The following is a 17,432-nucleotide window of genomic DNA, read 5'->3' as shown; positions in this document are numbered from 1 at the left end:
AAAATAATTGACAAGTTTTGTGTCCACTCTTCTGTTAACATGTATTTAGTATTAAACTTCAATAATTATTTTTTTTTTTTTTAGACGGAGTTTCACTCTGTTGCCCAAGGTGGAGTGCAATGGCATAATCTCGGCTCACTGCAACCTCTGCCTCCCAGGTTCAAGTGATTCTCCTGCCTCAGTGTCCCGAGTAGCTGGGATTATGGGCATGTGCCACCACGCCTGGCTAATTTTTTGTATTTTTAGTAGAGATGGGGTTTTGCCATGTTGGCCAGGCTGGTCTCAAACTCCTGACCTCAGGTGATCCACCTGCCTTGGCCTCCCAAAGTGCTAGGATTACAGGCGTGAGCCACCGTGCTCGGCCAACTACAATAATTTTAAGGTTTCTATTTAGAGATATTTTAATAAGTTGTTGGGAATATTGTGATATATGAAAATTTAAATGGATTCCTATAGTTATACATTCGATTTTTATTAAGTTCGTCAAGAGTTTTAATGCTTCTTTAATATCTGTTGGTTTTGATGTTAAAATGCAACTAATTGCTGAATTAATTACACTTCTTTGCACATTTTCAACCAAGAATAAAACTACAATAAAGTTATGATTTTGCACTGTTTTCAAATGACTTTTAAATAGAGTACAAAATTTAAACTCAGTCAAGTTAGATGAAAATTATTACTATGGCTAAACAAATGATCTTGAAATATAGCATCACCATTTTATAAAGCATTTGAAGTGGGCAAGTTTATTTCAAAAGCAACAATACCTTAATAATATGTAACACTGCTTTTCAATTTAGTAGAGGTTTCTTTACACAGTGAATTAATGTGAAACCATCAAATTGTGCTGCTTCAAACATTTTCGTATTTATAAATATAATTCAAGAAGTTTTTAAGCTTACAGATTTTCAACACTTTTATAATTTTATTTACATAAAGCATGTAAACATATAGTACAAATTTCTAATTTCTCTATATCTCCTTGTCTCTCCACCTTATTCCTACCCTAAGCCCAGCTTTTGCTACTAGAGATACATATGTAGGCAGAAAACATTTTTCTTTTCCTCCTAGGAATTATATACTTACACAGAGGAAAATGAAACACAGTAGAATAATTTTCTATACATCCTTAACCAAATCATCTATCCTTGCTTTAATATCCATGTTAAAAATGAAAAATTTAGTGGTTTGTATTCATATAGCCAACATTTTGGCTTGCAAAAACATATATAGCTTTACCTCTCATCTTTTCAAGCCTTTAATTTTATTGTGTTGTGGGAAACATACATTTTTGCTGTTTGTAGGCAACTTCCCAAAGCTAAAGAGAGCTTTTTTTTTCCTTTGTCTGTAGCATACAAAATGTATTTGGGTTCGAGGATATAAATTGATCTGGAAGAAAAGTTTTGTATAGAAATTCTAGTGTCTTTTGTCAAATATTCCTGTTCGCCATGACAAAAAGAAAAAAAGTAAAAGCACTTTAGAGAAATATCTCATTTTTTTTAATCTTCTCAACATCTCTGTGGAGTAGGAAGGTCATATGTAGTCACCAGCACTTTACAATTAATTACTTGTACCTGAGTTGACAATATTAGCAAGAGGTAGCATGAGGTCTGGACCTGGGTCATTAGAGTATAAGCCGGTGCTTTGGCCATATACCACTAACACCACCACATATGCCAATCACACTGTGTCTCATGCCTTTGCAAGGTACTCAGTGAAAAGCTATAACATAAACATGAAAAAATATATTATTCTATATTATTGGTATGTGTCAAAAAACGTGGAACTTATTCGAAGTGATAAATAGGTTTTAAACAACTCTTTTCACAAATATATTGGAAACGGCTGTGTCTTAAAGAAATTTTCCAATAGGTGTATAATTGAGACAAAAGGCATTTGTCAATAATTTGTTTATGAGTTTAGGTATCATTTTCAAACTATTGACATTTATTCTACTATGTTGATTTATTTTTACCATTGGAAATTTTTTACAAGAAAATAAAGTAATATTTCTTACTAAACACCATAAAAGTAAATCACATAGGATGATGTATATATTTTGGGGGCATGCAGATTTGTATTTATTTAAAGGATAATCTCTATCATTTGCAAATGTTTTGATATTTTGCTGAAAAGAAACAAAAGTGAAGAATGAAGGGTATGAAAAACAAAACAATTCTAAACACAAAACAAGTAAATCTAGAAGGTAATAAAAGGGACTGAGTCACATTTAGCAAAAACAAAGAAAGAATCCTAAATAAAGCTTTTTAACATGACAATATGATGAAAATGAATCATAAAGAAACCATTTTCTTAAGTCTATGCTCGAATTGCTTTATAATTTATGTGATTTTTTCTACTCTATGCAGTTCATTTTTCAAGTGCTCCCATAAAATATACCAGGAAGGAGGACATAAGAAAGTGATACAAACTGCATTAGCCAAAGCAAGACTTCATCTCTTAAAAAAAAAAAAGAAAATAAAAAGAAAGTCCTTAGATTTCTTATGAATAATCTTTTTTATGAAGAACATTCATTTTAAGGTGATAACTTTTCTGTTATCCTGATTACTTCCAACGAGCAATATTCAAAAGATCAAAAGAAACAAAGAGATAAAAAGAGTTTCTATGTATAGTCCCTTGTGTTTTAGATTATTTTACATACTTTATTAAAATATAGGTACATGGATAGGTAGGTAGATTTTTCTTTGAACATTTAGTGCTCCCTCTCTCTCCTTTTTAAAGAAATTTTACATCATTCAGTGACAGCATTCATTTCTCATTAGGCAAAATGTATGTTCTTATTTTGCCAGTGTGGGCGCATTCTTCTTTAAGAAGCCTCCAATTTAAAAAACAGAACAAAGAGTGAATATTTACTTTATAAAGGTTGATCAGAATGTAAGAAAAAAAGTGTCAAATGATCACCTTAATGTATTAACTCCTTCTAGTAAATTGTTTTTATTTTACAAAATTTGGTAACATATTGAGGTAATAGAAACTCAATGACTGTATTCAGCAAAGAATCCCAGTATAATTATACTTGTTCTTGATTATTCATTTTAAAATAGATAAAATGTATTTGCAATCACCTTGTTGCAATGTAATTTTACTTTTGATTTTGGATTTTATATAATTATAGGCTAAGACCAAAAAGTATAAAACATAATTAATATTGTTTTCCTTTTTAGCATCTTTGGAATTTGATTTTTAGATACTTGCCTCATCATCAATTCTGAGAAAGTTTAATAAATTTTTTAAAAATTTTTACAAATTGTATGGGATAGTAATACCCATATTAAAATGTATAAGAAAAGTAGTTATATCTTTCAAATAATACTGATATTTTTAAATGAATATCAATCATAAAGAGAATAATCAAAAACATGACTGAAACTCGCCTTTCAACAAGAATAAGATGAAAATGCATCTAATGTAAGAAAAATGGGCACATGTTTCCAAGGTGAAATACGTTTTAAACTAATGAAGTTCCTCAAATGTTCTCTGATAATTAATGTAGTAAAATATACAGGGATTTTTATAGATCTTTTCTTTTTCTTCTTCTTTTTTTTTTTTTTTTTTTTGAGATAGGGTCTCCCTCTGTCACCCAGGCTGGACTACAGTGGCATGACCACAGCTCACTGCAGACTCAACCTTCCAGACTCAGTCCAGTAGCTGGGACTATAGGTGCATATGACCACACTCAACTAATATTAGTATTTTTTGTAGAGATGAGCTTTCGTCATGTTTCCCAGGCTGGTCTCAAATTCCTGGGCTCAAGTAATCTACCCACCTCAGCCTCCCAAAGTGCTGGTATTACAGGCTTAAGCCACTATGCCCAGCAATAAATCTCTCATTCTACCATTGTAACTTGTCATTCCATTTTTGAAAATTACTTATTTTATTAATTTTAAAAAATATGTGAAGATTTTCTATAACATTTTATTCATAGTGGTCATTAATTGCCAGAACAATGACTAAAATATTTGTACTAAAATATTTGAAAATATCTTATATTTGAGCATAAGATGACTTGGCAGATACTTTACTCAATATCTTCTATAATTACAGCACCAATTTCAGAGGTGCTTAAAATGATTATATCTTAAAAATTCACGAGTTTGGCTGTTTTATTATCTGACAAGTGTTAATTCCCTACTAAGTTACTTTTGCAATGTGAATTTATAAGGAGCATTTAAAGCAATCTTACAGAAAATATTTGATCTACTTAAAAATTACAGGTGTTGTACTATAATATTTTCATATGCCTAAAACATTTAGAAAAGAAATCCACAAATATATAAACAACTGTGAATAATTAAATATTAATCAGTATATATTAACAATGCTAGTTTCCTTAATAAACAAAACAAGAGTCAATAGTTATTACTAACTTCTACTAGTTCAACTAAAAGGATTGTTTCCCTTCAAATCAACCAATTTTATTGAAGAATAATCCTTTTTTATATTAATGTCAACTAACAATTATACCTTTCACTTATTTATCACTTCACAAGGTTTACAGAGTGCTTTCCATGCATAATAAATATTTTTCAGCCAGTTATATCTTGGTATAGATAACAAAGACAAGTTAAACATTTACAAACACATAAGCTATAGCACACTCATCTACAAAATGTTGTAGATTCAAAAAGATTTTAAATACCAGATGTCTCTATTGCATCTTACAATGATTCTATATAAACTCTATAAAATTGGATTTCACATAAATTTCCAAGAACTTAGCATTTGTATTTTTCTGAAATAGACACAATCACATACATTTTGCTGGAATCCATTTCAAAAACAGGAAATTGAATATGACATTATTTTAAGGGAAAGTCCAGTGGACTTGTAACATTCCAAGCTATAAGAGGATAATCTCATAACCTAGAGACCAACATTATTACACTGCTTGCCACCTGTGCTGAGACATGTGGAATTACATGAAGAAAGTCCAAACCTTCAACTATCTCTTATTATTAAACTTGCTCAGACCACAGGCTAAAATGTCGAAAAAAAGAATTAATGAGGACTAGTTATTAATTGCTCATCATTACATAGTCTCCAAGACTCAATCCTCAGTCTTCAGCTTGGGAGACTAGAACCTTCAGTCAGGGCAGCTGAGATCTAGGGAGTACCAGCATGGAGTGGACAACTGTGTCTCCTGAAAGAAACCCTGGATCTCACTTGCCCCTTCCCTGTTACTGTCCAAAGCAGAGGAACCATTTACAGGTGTAGTTATGGAGCACAATCACAAAACAGCCCATACCTACATGAGCAAACCTACAATGACCACACCTCACCTGCTGAGCTTGCATCTATTTGCTTTTCGGGACTAGCCAGAGGAATCGGCTTCCCTAGGAAACATTCCTGGGTCACTGTCCCTTACCTCTGCTTTAGGTGTTACCCCTATATACAACTGTGTGCTTCATCCAATTAGCGCAGGTAGCGCAGGTAGTGACGTATTTACGTTTGTATCTTGAACATTACAATGTAAAATTCCTTCAAACACAGATCACATTTCATGTTTATGCTCCCAGGCCCCAGCCAAGTGCTTAGCATATAGTAAGCATATAGTAATGTTTGTTGAATTAAGCTACCACTGCCACATAGGGCACGTCTGCCATGTTAATGATTTGGAGGTGAGGAAAAGACCCAGTTGGAAGAGACCAAGAGCATGTAATGAAAACGCCATGATACAATCTCCTTAATGCTAGCATGAATGCAGTTTTTACAGCATCAGAAAACATCTTTCAAACCTGTCACCATTGACTAAATAACACCTTTGTAGGCCTATGCAAAAATGATATGCAATATATCATTTTTTATAATGATAGTATTTTACTGCCATAAACACTTAAAACCAAGGAATCTCATTTTTAACAAAAACTTCAGAAAATGGCCTATATTTTTCTGAGATTCCATATTCTATATGTAAAACATGTTTAAGGCTTTCAAATAATTATATGATTTATTCTCTTTCTAAATCAAATACAACAGCATATTGTCACAAAGTATTTGAAAATTATACTCTTTATTTTTAACAGAATAATTGATACCACTGACTTTAAAACTTGTTGTTTTATATGTGGATCACTCTGAAATAACATTTCATTCTCTTTCTTCCGAAAAATGATGTTCCAAAGAGAAGTTCAGTTTAAAAATTTATATGAAGAGATTTCTGATGAAGCAAAAACATACATATACTACATTAAAAAATATAAAAAGATATCCTACATATACAAGATTAATAAGGTTTTCATGAAAGTAACAGGCCTGAAGAAACTTTGAAATCTCTGCAAACTTTCCCATCATTTATGGAAAACATAAAACATGAATTTACTATCTGCCCCTTTCAACTTTATTCTATTTTTCTAAAGCATCCTCAAAATAACAGGGAGACATTTTGGAGTGAGAGCTGAAACATGTACTTTGGGTATATTTTATAGACAATAGATGTAAACAAGGCAATTATTATCAGAGAATAAAGCAGACAGACTTGAATTTTGATCACAGTTGCACACAGAATAACGCTTCATTACGTAGTCAGAAGGTAAAGTGCAGCGTACACAAAGCACAAAATACAGTCTAATAAATATTCATATGCTTAGGGTATTTCAATTTAGTTCTTACATGCAGCTTTATGGGAGTCTAATGTAAATAAAATATGCACTAAATGGTTTCTTTTCCCTAAGACAAGGCTATTCAAAACTTTTAAAATCTCTTAATCACTACACATTTTTTTACAATGTCAAAGAAGAAAATGAGAAATTATTAATTTTTAAAATTACCCAGCAATTCCATTGCATCATCTTCATTATCAATATCTTCTTCTGTTACAGTTGGGGTAGGGCTGTGGATGGACTCAAAAGAATCTTGAGAGAGCATTGCAGCCAGGAGTTTCTTATGTTGCTGTTGCTGCTGTTTTAATCCTTTGTTCTTAGGCTCCATCTTTAAGCTGAAGAAATATTTAAATGCTAATTAGCTGTGATAAGTAAAGAAAATCTACAAATAAATTTCCATTTGGTTATTTCATTACACACATATATGGACATGTTACTAAAGTTTTCCCCAAGGATAATAGAAATATCATCTTTCTTGGACACCCATCTGTAGCTCGCTAAGGAATCCCCAAGTGAGTATGGGGAAACTGAAATTTGGCTCACTTAAGAGGGAGGGTGCTAATTTACTCCTACCTATTGTTGCCCAGTGGAAATTAAAGTCTACTCGATGAATTTTCTGATTTTTAAAGAAGAGCTAGAAAGTCCAGATTATTAGTCCCCGATTTACAAAGCAAATGCATATTAAGGAAAACACATTCAATGGAATAAATAGTTTAAAATATTATATTAAGATGTTTAAAAATACTCAACTTTAATTTCTTTTGCATATGTGTATGTAGTTGTCTGAACACCATTTGTTAAAAAGACTATTCTCTCCCTCATTGAATTGTCTTGCTTTTATCTATAGTACTTTTGAGTCTATCTCTTTGTATAGTTTTATTAGTGACTGCTCTTCCTGTTACAATATGTATATGTATATTGTAACACATTCAGCAGACTGTTTTATTAATATCAACATTTACCACTTGGAGTGAAGTATAGATACCTTAAGAGTCTCCCTACTTTTAAATATTATTGAGCATCAGATGGTGTTATAATTTTTGTTTCAATAGTTAAATATCATTTCTAAAACTCGTGAGGCTAGTCCATTGTATATACCCATATTTCTGCTCTTTCTGTTTTTCTGTGTTCCTTCCTGATGTTTTGAAGTAGATTCTTTCTTGCCACTGAGGTAGATTCATTGTTGCCACTCAGCTCTCCTAGCATCTTTAGTGGAGATACGGAGTCTCAAGTCTGGCAGGGAAGGAAAGCATGTCCCCTAACCATGTATTGCCAGTGAGAATCGTCAATTCCCTTGGCCTGTGTCTCTGGCTTCTCTTGGTGTTGTTGGTGTAGCTACTGTTCATCAGGGGAAGAACTAACCTATATGGGCCACCTTCTCTTGCTACTTTGGGAGCGAAGAAATGCCCCTTATTCTGTTGAGCGGGGAATTGCAAGGAGCCCTGCTGCTAAGCTGTTCCTCCAGCCCTCAGGTTCCTAACCATTCCACCTTCCTCTTTACCCTTGCCACAGTTCTTTTTTGGTGGCTCTTGCTTTATTTCAGGGTTTATAGGGATATGTAGTGAGGGACAGCAGAAAGTAATTAGTCTGTGCCAACTTGTCCAAGCAGAAGTGACATGACTTGTTAATTATAAAGGGCAACTGATACCTTTACACTGGAAAAATCTGGTGGACATCACCTTAACCAAGTGATCAAACTTAGCATCACCAATAATACTGGGCAAATTGACATTATGTACTTCCTAATATGATATAATAAGAAAGTACATCCCATCAACTATGCAGAATTTTTTTCCAAAAATGTCTAATCTGAATTTAATCAGAGAACAATCAGACAAATGCAGATTTGGGGAAATTTTTCAAGATAACTGGCCCATAGTCTTCAAGAATGTAAATGTCATAAAAAAGAAACAAAAGGCAGAGGACTGTTGTAGATTATAGAAGACTAAAAAGATTTGACAACTAGATTCCACACATGATCCTTTATTAGATGCTAGATAAAAAAGAAATAAACAAGTATACAAATATCCATAAAGGACTTTACTGGAAAAATGGAAGAAATTTGAAAATGGACTCTACATTAGATAACTTTATGGTGGGATTGGTTTGATATGATGATTATATTATGGGTACATAAGAAAATATCTTTATTCCTAAGAAATACATGCTGAAGAATAACAGAATTAACATTTTATAAAATCTATAATTTATTTTCGGATGGTTCAGCAAAAAATAGAATATGATATACGATAGATATATAGATAATAGGTCGTAGATAAAGACGGTAAAATGTTCATTGGTGAATACAGGTGGAGGGTATGTGGATCTTGATATTACTACTTTTAAATATTCTGTGGTTTGAAACTTTTAAAAGTAAAAAGGGAGGGAAAAAATAAGAACAAATATATGAAAACATACACATGTTGGCAATATTTATTTTAATTTTATCTTCTATCCCAACTTAGGGTCCCAACAGAAATAGGATTGTTGCTAAGATGTCGTAAAAATGCACCCCTTTTTAAGCAATTTTTTAATTTGACTAACCCTCGATATCATTCCAAATAATTAAAGAAAATCATGTATACTCTTTAGTAGTGGAAATAAAACATAAATATTCACTTGAAAATGGAAGGAAGAAGTTTATTTAGCTCCAGTCTCTTGCCATGGCATCTGTCCTCTGCATCATTGAATTATGTGCCTTCTAAACTGAGAAACAATGTAACAATGTTAAAGTCTTCGTTGACCAACTTTATTCATTGAGAAGTAAACAAAACCAATCAAAACAAAATTTTAATTTGGATTTCTTAGCTGATAGATCTAACAGGTTAAGCTGAATTAACACCTAAATTATTTTATCTAAATTAAATTCATTTAAAATAACAATATTCATGTATTATTTTAGCCCCATTCGCTTTTGATTACTAGAAGGGATATAGATACTGCTTTGAATGACAATTGAACATAGTTTACTTACAAGATGAATAATTTGGGGCAAGTTACTTTCTTTTCCTCAGTTTCGTTATCCATAATGCAGCTTACTGTAGTACTTCCAATATATTTAATAATCCAGTGGTTGGAATATTAAAAAGGGTTAATAAATGTAGAACAGTGCCTGGCAAATAGCTCTATTTAGGTCTGTTTAATAAATCAATTAAATTTTCCTTCATAACTTAAATTTTATATTGTAAATTTAACAAAAGGTGGGAGAGGAGCCAAGATGGCCGAATAGGAACAGCTCCGGTCCACAGCTCCCAGCGTGAGCGAAGCAGAAGACTGGTGATTTCTGCATTTCCATCTGAGGTACCGGGTTCATCTCACTAGGGAGTGCCAGACAGTGGGTGCAGGTCAGTGGGTGCGCGCACCCTGAGCGAGCCGACGAAGGGCGAGGCATTGCCTCACTCGGGAAGCGCAAGGGGTCAGGGAGTTCCCTTTCCTAGTCAAAGAAAGGGGTGACAGACGGCACCTGGAAAATCGGGTCACTCCCACCCAAATACTGCGCTTTTCCGACGGGCTTAAAAAACGGCGCACCAGGAGATTAATATCCCGCACCTGGCTCAGAGGGTCCTACGCCCACGGAGTCTTGCTGATTGCTAGCACAGTAGTCTGAGATCAAACTGCAAGGCGGCAGCCAGGCTTGGGGAGGGGCGCCCGCCATTGCCTAGGCTTGCTTAGGTAAACAAAGCAGCCGGGAAGCTCCAACTGGGTGGAGCCCACCACAGCTCAAGGAGGCCTGCCTGCCTCTGTAGGCTCCACCTCTGGGGGCAGGGCACAGACAAACAAAAAGACAGCAGTAACCTCTGCAGACTTAAATGTCCCTGTCTGACACCTTTGAGGAGAGCAGTGGTTCTCCCAGCACCAAGCTGGAGATCTGAAAATGGGCAGACTGCCTCCTCAAGTGGGTCCCTGACCCCTGACCCCCGAGCAGCCTAACTGGGAGGCATCCCCCAGCAGGGGCAGAGTGACACCTCACACGGCCGGCCGGGTACTCCAACAGACCTGCAGCTGAGGGTCCTGTCTGTTAGAAGGAAAACTAACAAACAGAAAAGACATCCACACCAAAAACCCATCTGTACATCATCAAAGACCAAAAGTAGATAAAACCACAAAGATGGGGAAAAAATAGAGCAGAAAAACTGGAAACTCTAAAAAGCAGAGCGCCTCTCCTCCTCCAAAGGAACACAGTTCCTCACCAGCAACGGAACAAAGCTGGACGGAGAATGACTTTGACGAGCTGAGAGAAGAAGGCTTCAGACGATCAAATTACTCCCAGCTACGGGAGGATATTCAAACCAAAGGCAAAGAAGTTGAAAACTTTGAAAAAAATTTAGAAGAATGTATAACTAGAATAACCAATACAGAGAAGTGCTTAAAGGAGCTGATGGAGCTGAAAACCAAGGCTCGAGAACTACGTGAAGAATGCAGAAGCCTCAGGAGCCGATGCGATCAAATGGAAGAAAGAGTATCAGCAATGGAAGATGAAATGAATGAAATGAAGCAAGAAGGGAAGTTTAGAGAAAAAAGAATAAAAAGAAATGAGCAAAGCCTCCAAGAAATAAGGGACTATGTGAAAAGACCAAATCTACGTCTGATTGGTGTACCTGAAAGTGACGGGGAGAATGGAACCAAGTTGGAAAACACTCTGCAGGATATTATCCAGGAGAACTTCCCCAATCTAGCAAGGCAGGCCAACATTCAGATTCAGGAAATACAGAGAACACCACAAAGATACTCCTCGAGAAGAGCAACTCCAAGACACATAATTCCCAGATTCACCAAAGTTGAAATGAAGGAAAAAATGTTAAGGGCAGCCAGAGAGAAAGGTCGGGTTACCCTCAAAGGGAAACCCATCAGACTAACAGCGGATCTCTCGGCAGAAACTCTACAAGCCAGAAGAGAGTGGGGGCCAATATTCAACATTCTTAAAGAAAAGAATTTTCAACCCAGAATTTCATATCCAGCCAAACTAAGCTTCATAAGTGAAGGAGAAATAAAATACTTTACAGACAAGCAAATGCTGAGAGATTTTGTCACCACCAGGCCTGCCCTAAAAGAGCTCCTGAAGGAAGCACTAAACATGGAAAGGCACAACTGGTACCAGCCGCTACAAAATCATACCAAAATGTAAAGACCATCGAGACTAGGAAGAGACTGCATCAACTAACGAGCAAAATAGCCAGCTAACATCATAATGACAGGATCAAATTCACACATAACAATCTTAAGTTTAAATGTAAATGGACTAAATGCTCCAATTAGTGGCCTTCATCCCTGGGATGCAAGGCTGGTTCAATATACACAAATCAATAATTATAATCCAGCATATAAACAGAACCAAAGACAAAAACCACATGATTATCTCAATAGATGCAGAAAAGGCCTTTGACAAAATTCAACAACACTTCATGCTAAAAACTCTCAATAAATTAGGTATTGATGGGATGTATCTCAAAATAATAAGAGCTATCTATGACAAACCCACAGCCAATATCATACTGAATGAGGCAAAAACTGGAAGCATTCCCTTTGAAAACTGGCACAAGACAGGGATGCCCTCTCTCACCACTCTTATTCAACATAGTGTTGGAAGTTCTGGCCAGGGCAATTAGGCAGGAGAAGGAAATCAAGGGTATTCAATTAGGAAAAGAGGAAGTCAAATTGTCCCTGTTTGCAGACGACATGATTGTATATCTAGAAAACCCCATCGTCTCAGCCCAAAATCTCCTTAAGCTGATAAGCAACTTCAGCAAAGTCTCAGGTTACAAAATCAATGTACAAAAATCACAAGCATTCTTATACACCAATAACAGACAAACAGAGAGCCAAATCATGAGTGAACTCCCATTCACAATTGCTTCAAAGAGAATCAAATACCTAGGAATCCAACTTACAAGGGATGTGAAGGACCTCTTCAAGGAGAACTACAAACCACTGCTCAAGGAAATAAAAGAGGATACAAACAAATGGAGGAACATTCCATGCTCATGGGTTGGAAGAATCAATATCGTGAAAATGGCCATACTGCCCAAGGTAATTTACAGATTCAATGCCATCCCCATCAAGCTACCAATGACTTTCTTCACAGAATTGGAAAAAACTACTTTAAAGTTCATATGGAACCAAAAAAGAGCCCACATCGCCAAGTCAATCCTAAGCCAAAAGAACAAAGCTGGGGGCATCACACTAACTGACTTCAAACTATACTACAAGGTTACAGTAACCAAAACAGCATGGTACTGGTACCAAAACAGAAATATAGATCAATGGAACAGAACAGAGCCCTCAGAAATAACGCCGCATATCTACAACTATCTGATCTTTGACAAACCTGAGAAAAACAAGCAATGGGAAACGATTCCCTATTTAATAAATGGTGCTGGGAAAACTGGCTAGCCATATGTAGAAAGCTGAAACTGGATCCCTTCCTTACACCTTATACAAAAATCAATTCAAGATGGATTAAAGACTTAAACGTTAGACCTAAAACCATAAAAACCCTAGAAGAAAACATAGGCATTACCATTCAGGACATAGGCATGGGCAAGGACTTCATGTCTAAAACACCAAAAGCAATGGCAACAAAAGCCAAAATTGACAAATGGATCTAATTAAACTAAAGAGCTTCTGCACAGCAAAAGAAACTACCATCAGAGTGAACAGGCAACCTACAAAATGGGAGAAAATTTTTGCAACCTACTCATCTGACAAAGGGCTAATATCCAGAATCTACAATGAACTTAAACAAATTTACAAGAAAAAAACAACCCCATCAAAAAGTGGACGAAGGACATGAACAGACACTTCTCAAAAGAAGACATTTATGCAGCCAAAAAACACATGAAAAAATGCTCACCATCACTGGCCATCAGAGAAATGCAAATCAAAACCACAATGAGATACCATCTCACACCAGTTAGAATGGCAATCATTAAAAAGTCAGGAAACAACAGGTGCTGGAGAGGATGTGGAGAAATAGGAACACTTTTACACTGTTGGTGGGACTGTAAACTAGTTCAACCCTTGTGGAAGTCAGTGTGGCGATTCCTCAGGGATCTAGAACTAGAAATTCCATTCGACCCAGCCATCCCATTACTGGGTATATACCCAAAGGACTATAAATCATGCTGCTATAAAGACACATGCACACATATGTTTATTGCAGCATTATTCACAATAGCAAAGATTTGGAACCAACCCAAATGTCCAACAATGATAGACTGGATTAAGAAAATGTGGCACATATACACCATGGAATACTATGCAGCCATAAAAAATGATGAGTTCATGTCCTTTGTAGGGACATGGATGAAATTGGAAATCATCATTCTCAGTAAACTATCGCAAGAACAAAAAACCAAACACCGCATATTCTCACTCATTGGTGGGAATTGAACAATGAGAACACATGGACACAGGAAGGGGAACATCAGACTCTGGGGACTGTTGTGGGGTGGGGGGAGGGGGGAGGGATAGCATTGGGAGATATACCTAATGCTAGATGACGAGTTAGTGGGTGCAGCGCACCAGCATGGCACATGTATACATATGTAACTAACCTGTACATTGCGCACATGTATCCTAAAACCTAAAGTATAATAATAATAATAAAAAAAAATTTAACAAAAGGTAATAGAATATGATACTTTATAATATTCTATGCTTACCAAATATATTTTATGTTTTCATGTAAAAAGACAGTTACGGCTTTAAGGCGATTTTCCCCCTTAGGAGTTAAATAATAATTCACAAAGTATAACTGTTTGAAGCAGATGTTATATGTACATTCTGACTACTGCTTCTGCTTACTGTGTACCTAAATATACATATAGGATGGTTAGATATTAAATATTTTATGCAAAATTAATATATACTGTATCTTGAAATGTTATGTTATATGAATAAGCATAAATCATTTGTCTGTTTATAAAACATAATATAATCATTTCTAAAAGGCAAACATATCATCAAAACATGCCTTCTTACAGAAAAAGAGTATATATAACCAAATATAAACTTAGAATTTTATTCCAGGTCCATAACTGTTTTTCTAGAATCCTTGGGGCTGGATGTGTTCTGTTGCATAAACTCTATATTATATAATACATTCCAGAGGGTCTGTGGCCTCATCCTGTTATCCAATACTTCAGTATTTCCACATCATTATGTATCAGCATTCCCATTGAGTGGGATAAATAAAGAATCTGCGGGGTTCAGATCAGGTTTCGCTATAATGAATTATGAAAACAACTTTGGTTGTCAGAGCATTTTGAATTTCACAATTACAGATAAGGATTGTGAGGAAAATATTTGAATAAATAACTGAGAGATGAAATCTCAAACACTGCTGTTAGGTCAAGTAAGATGGGGGCTGAGACTTGAGGTTGGAATTTCAGAAGGCAGAGGTCATTTGACTGACACTGGGTAACTTGGACAAGAGGTCGTCCTGTGACATTGACAAGGTTGCTTTCAATAGGTGGTGGGAATAACATTCTATTTGGAAAAGATTGCAAAATGAGGGGTCAGTGCACACAAGTAAACTACTTTGAGGAGTTTCTTTATAAATTGAAAGACACAGAACAATTAATCTCTGGGGCCAGGGAGGCTTCACTTTTTAGAGAGAAGTTCCATCATACTTTCATGCTGAGGGGAATGAGCTAGGAGAAAGGAATGGTGCAGGGAATGAAGAGAAGTGATGAGCTTACATGGGTGAGTTAGAGTAAGGATCTAGCACTGAGTGGAGGAGCTTGCCCTAGGCGGAGCATGAGTGACTCACCCATAGCCATAGGGAAGAGCAGAAAACCTGAGCACAGATAAGCCAGGTGCACAGAGAGTCTGCTGGAGGAAGCTTATGGAGGTTTTCTTTACAACTGCAGCTATTTTCTCTTTGAAACAGGAAACAGAGTCATTAGTTAAGAATAAGGATGGGGGAAAAGTGTTGGAGATTGGGGGAGAGCAGGAAAAATGTGAAGTCATCATTGAGGAGAGTGAATATGTGAATGGCAGAGGCAGGTGCAGCTGCATCACCGGGTAGCACCAGTGTGCCCCTGGAGTTTGGTGGTCGTGAATTCACTGACACTGGCCAGTGTGGCCATGTGTCCTTCTCTAGCCTAGGTTGGTTCAGCCACAGAATAGGGAAACAATTAGATTTAAACATGGTAGAGTTTTTCCGGGAGAGTAAAACAGGAAAAGAGGAGCAGAAGACTTGAGGGCATATCCAAGGGACCAATTACCATGATGGGGCATAGATAAACCTGACTAAGGAGAAAAATTAAGAACAAGGTGGGTGAGGAACAATAAAACTTTGGCAGTCTCAGTGATTTGGGGGTCCCAGTTAAAGCTGAGTGTCAGAGGCAATAAACTAGAAAGACGAGAGGTGGTAGTCAGAAAGTGAGATGCCTGAAATTGACATCATAGATTTGCAGATGATGAGAATGAGAAGGTCTGGGATATGACAGAGGGAGTGATGGGGAAGTAGGGTGGAATTCAAGATAAGTGGCAAAGAGTAGGCAAAGGAAGTGAAAGGCCAGGTTTGGGGAAGGATCACCGATGATGTTGACGCTGACTTAACCAATGCAGCAAAGCTACTGGGGAGAGTTACAGGAGCCAGATATTTGAATATTCAGAGAAAGGGGAATGGCTGGCAGTTAGCAAATTATTGCTAGAAGATGATATGGGAAATTAACACACTGGGAAATTCAGAACAAGATGCAGAACTGGGGATTGTTTTACGGAGGAGACAGCAAGATCTGGAAGCAGCAGACGATAAAGGATGACACCACCCTCTTCTCCAGCCCCACAGCCTGTGGATCCTACAGCCATTAAGAAAAAATAGCAGCCTGCTGCAGGGACGCAGGAGTGTTCATACAGACAGTGTTGAGTGAGATCAGAACAAGAGGGGTGTTTCTAAGAGCACTTAGGGTTCTGAGGCCCCTCTTTCCCAGATTTGAACCTAAAGCTTAATAACAGGGTTCTTAGAACAGCTTTCTGAAGAGAGACTGTAGAGCAAAGGATTTAAATGCACAGAATTTGAAGCAAGGCAGCCTAGCTCAGTGACCTAATGGCTATCAGTCTTGGGATGGGGATGTAGCCACTCCAGGACTTAGTTTTCTCATTTCTTTTTTTTTGTTTTTTTTTGAGACGGAGTCTCGCTCTGTCACCCAGCCTGGAGTGCAGTGACACAATCTCGGCTCACTGCAAGCTCCACCTCCCGGGTTCACGCCATTCTCCTGCCTCAGCCTCCCAAGTAGCTTGGACTACAGGTGCCCACCACCACGCCCGGCTAATTTTTTGTATTTTTAGTAGAGACGGGGTTTCACCGTGTTAGCCAGGATGGTTTCAATCTCCTGACCTTGTGATCCGCCCGCCTCGGCCTCCCAAAGTGCTTACAGGCATGAACCACCGCACCGGGCCTGTCATTTCTGAATAATAGTGTTTTCATAAGGATGAAATGGGTTAAGATACGCAAAGCACATAGAGCAGCCTCTAAGTGGTAATTAATATCATTATGTGTTCAAAGAACACAAGGGGGGCATCCTGGATATGTGAACGCCTCTTCTTGAGCCATAATATCCCACATCAAGAGAAAGTGTACAAAAAGAGGCCTGATGAGAAAGACTAGCAGTTAATATTTCAATTTGGTGTTCATATACTTAAGGAATCCATTTTTCTTTGGTTTAAAAGAGTGATTTCTAAACCAGGATCAAATGGAAAGGAACAGTTTAAAGAGGTCACCCCACAGACCCTCCGCTGTGGGCCTGCCTGAGCAGGTGGAGCCTCCTGAGCCTTCATTCTGACCACTGGCCCTCCTCCTCTTGA

General features: G+C 36.8%; 1 protein-coding gene across 8 annotated transcripts in view; it reads right to left on the bottom strand.

Annotated features, from left to right (window-relative positions):
• C7H8orf34 (chromosome 7 C8orf34 homolog) overlaps positions 1–17,432 on the bottom strand; it is a 542,145-nt gene that overhangs the window by 334,467 nt on the left and 190,246 nt on the right. For all 8 annotated transcript variants that reach the window (XM_054499542.2, XM_063668844.1, XM_054499543.2 and 5 more), the window contains one exon: positions 6,789–6,955. In XM_054499542.2, the coding sequence (XP_054355517.2) occupies positions 6,789–6,955 (167 nt within the window). The remainder of the gene's footprint in view (positions 1–6,788; positions 6,956–17,432) is intronic.

This window comes from Pongo pygmaeus, chromosome 7 (assembly GCF_028885625.2).
Source record: "Pongo pygmaeus isolate AG05252 chromosome 7, NHGRI_mPonPyg2-v2.0_pri, whole genome shotgun sequence".
Taxonomy (NCBI): domain Eukaryota; kingdom Metazoa; phylum Chordata; class Mammalia; order Primates; family Hominidae; genus Pongo; species Pongo pygmaeus.
Note: the sequence above shows the minus strand (reverse complement) of the source record. Positions and strands in the feature narration are given on the sequence as shown.